Source organism: Myotis davidii, unplaced genomic scaffold, assembly GCF_000327345.1.
Source record: "Myotis davidii unplaced genomic scaffold, ASM32734v1 scaffold104, whole genome shotgun sequence".
NCBI classification, from domain to species: Eukaryota; Metazoa; Chordata; class Mammalia; order Chiroptera; family Vespertilionidae; genus Myotis; species Myotis davidii.
The window spans coordinates 2,875,020-2,876,115 of NW_006296625.1; the positions used below are offsets into that span (position 1 = coordinate 2,875,020).

The 1,096-nt window shown below is 33.4% G+C and overlaps 1 protein-coding gene across 1 annotated transcript in view; it reads right to left on the minus strand.

The window, feature by feature from the left end:
• TMEM30A (transmembrane protein 30A) overlaps window positions 1-1,096 on the minus strand; it is a 36,938-nt gene continuing 35,842 nt past the window's right edge. Inside the window, exon 7 of the mRNA XM_006779440.2 lies at window positions 1-678. Within this exon, the coding sequence (XP_006779503.2) occupies window positions 485-678 (194 nt within the window). The 3' untranslated portion in view covers window positions 1-484. The remainder of the gene's footprint in view (window positions 679-1,096) is intronic.

Here is a 1,096-nt window from a genome sequence, read left to right on the forward strand (position 1 = left end):
TGACAATGATGAAGTGTTTTATTTAGATTTGGTCTTTCTTCATTTTTTCATAACTTTGAATCCTGAAGGTTAGCAAATCATTATACTCATACATCTTGTAATTCCTCTCTTTACACAATAGGCACACATATACAGCACGTATGTCAATATAATATTTATCAACACAGCATAAACATTTAAGCAGCAGACACATTTCACATGATAGAGGCTCTATGCATATGGGCTGTCCCATCAAAAAGCTAACATTAGAATGCCATTTCAGTAGTTACAGTGCTGACATGATCAATAAAGTTAGTTTGTTTTATACCCATCATATATTTTCATAAGTCATCCATAGGAATGAAGTAAAGGACAAAGACTGTTTTTTAAATAAAAAGTGGCAACCTCAAAAATGACATACTAACCAGACATCGGCATTCAAAAGCTAGGCTGAACAGAACTGGCCTTGATGTACATGCGGTAAGTTTGTTTTCAGAATATAAAATTAAATGGTAATGTCAGCAGTATTACTACTGTTTCTATATTTATGATTAATTACTAGCAATACAACTCCCAGAAGGAAGGAGATGGATCCAGTGGTGATATAAGCAATTCCCAAAAATGGATTTTTTCCTCCCATCCATGAAATAGTGCTTAAGATCATCCGTTTTCGTCCATCAAAAGAATGTACAGGGTAATCTGAAGAGTGAATAGGAAAACTTTTCCATGTTCAGTGACTTTATTTTTAAAATACACCTTAAAAAGTTAGCATTTAATTGCTTGTAATTCATTGGCATAATTCTATGATACCCAGGCTCCTTACTCCCATGTTCTGAATCATAAAATAATTGTGTAATATTTATCTTGAAGAACTGGTTTAGCAGGTTAAATGTTAGTAGTATAGCCAATATAGTTTGCAAGAAAAAACAACCAAATTTAACAGTTATATCGGTTCTCAGATACTTGTGCCCTCATTACACAGGAGGGGCAAAATGCCACAAATAAATGACTAGGATTAAAGGGGAACAGAAGGGGTCTATGTAATATTTTCAACAATAAATATCCTATCTAATAAAAGAGAAACATGGTAATTAGCATACGTCTGCTACCCTTCACA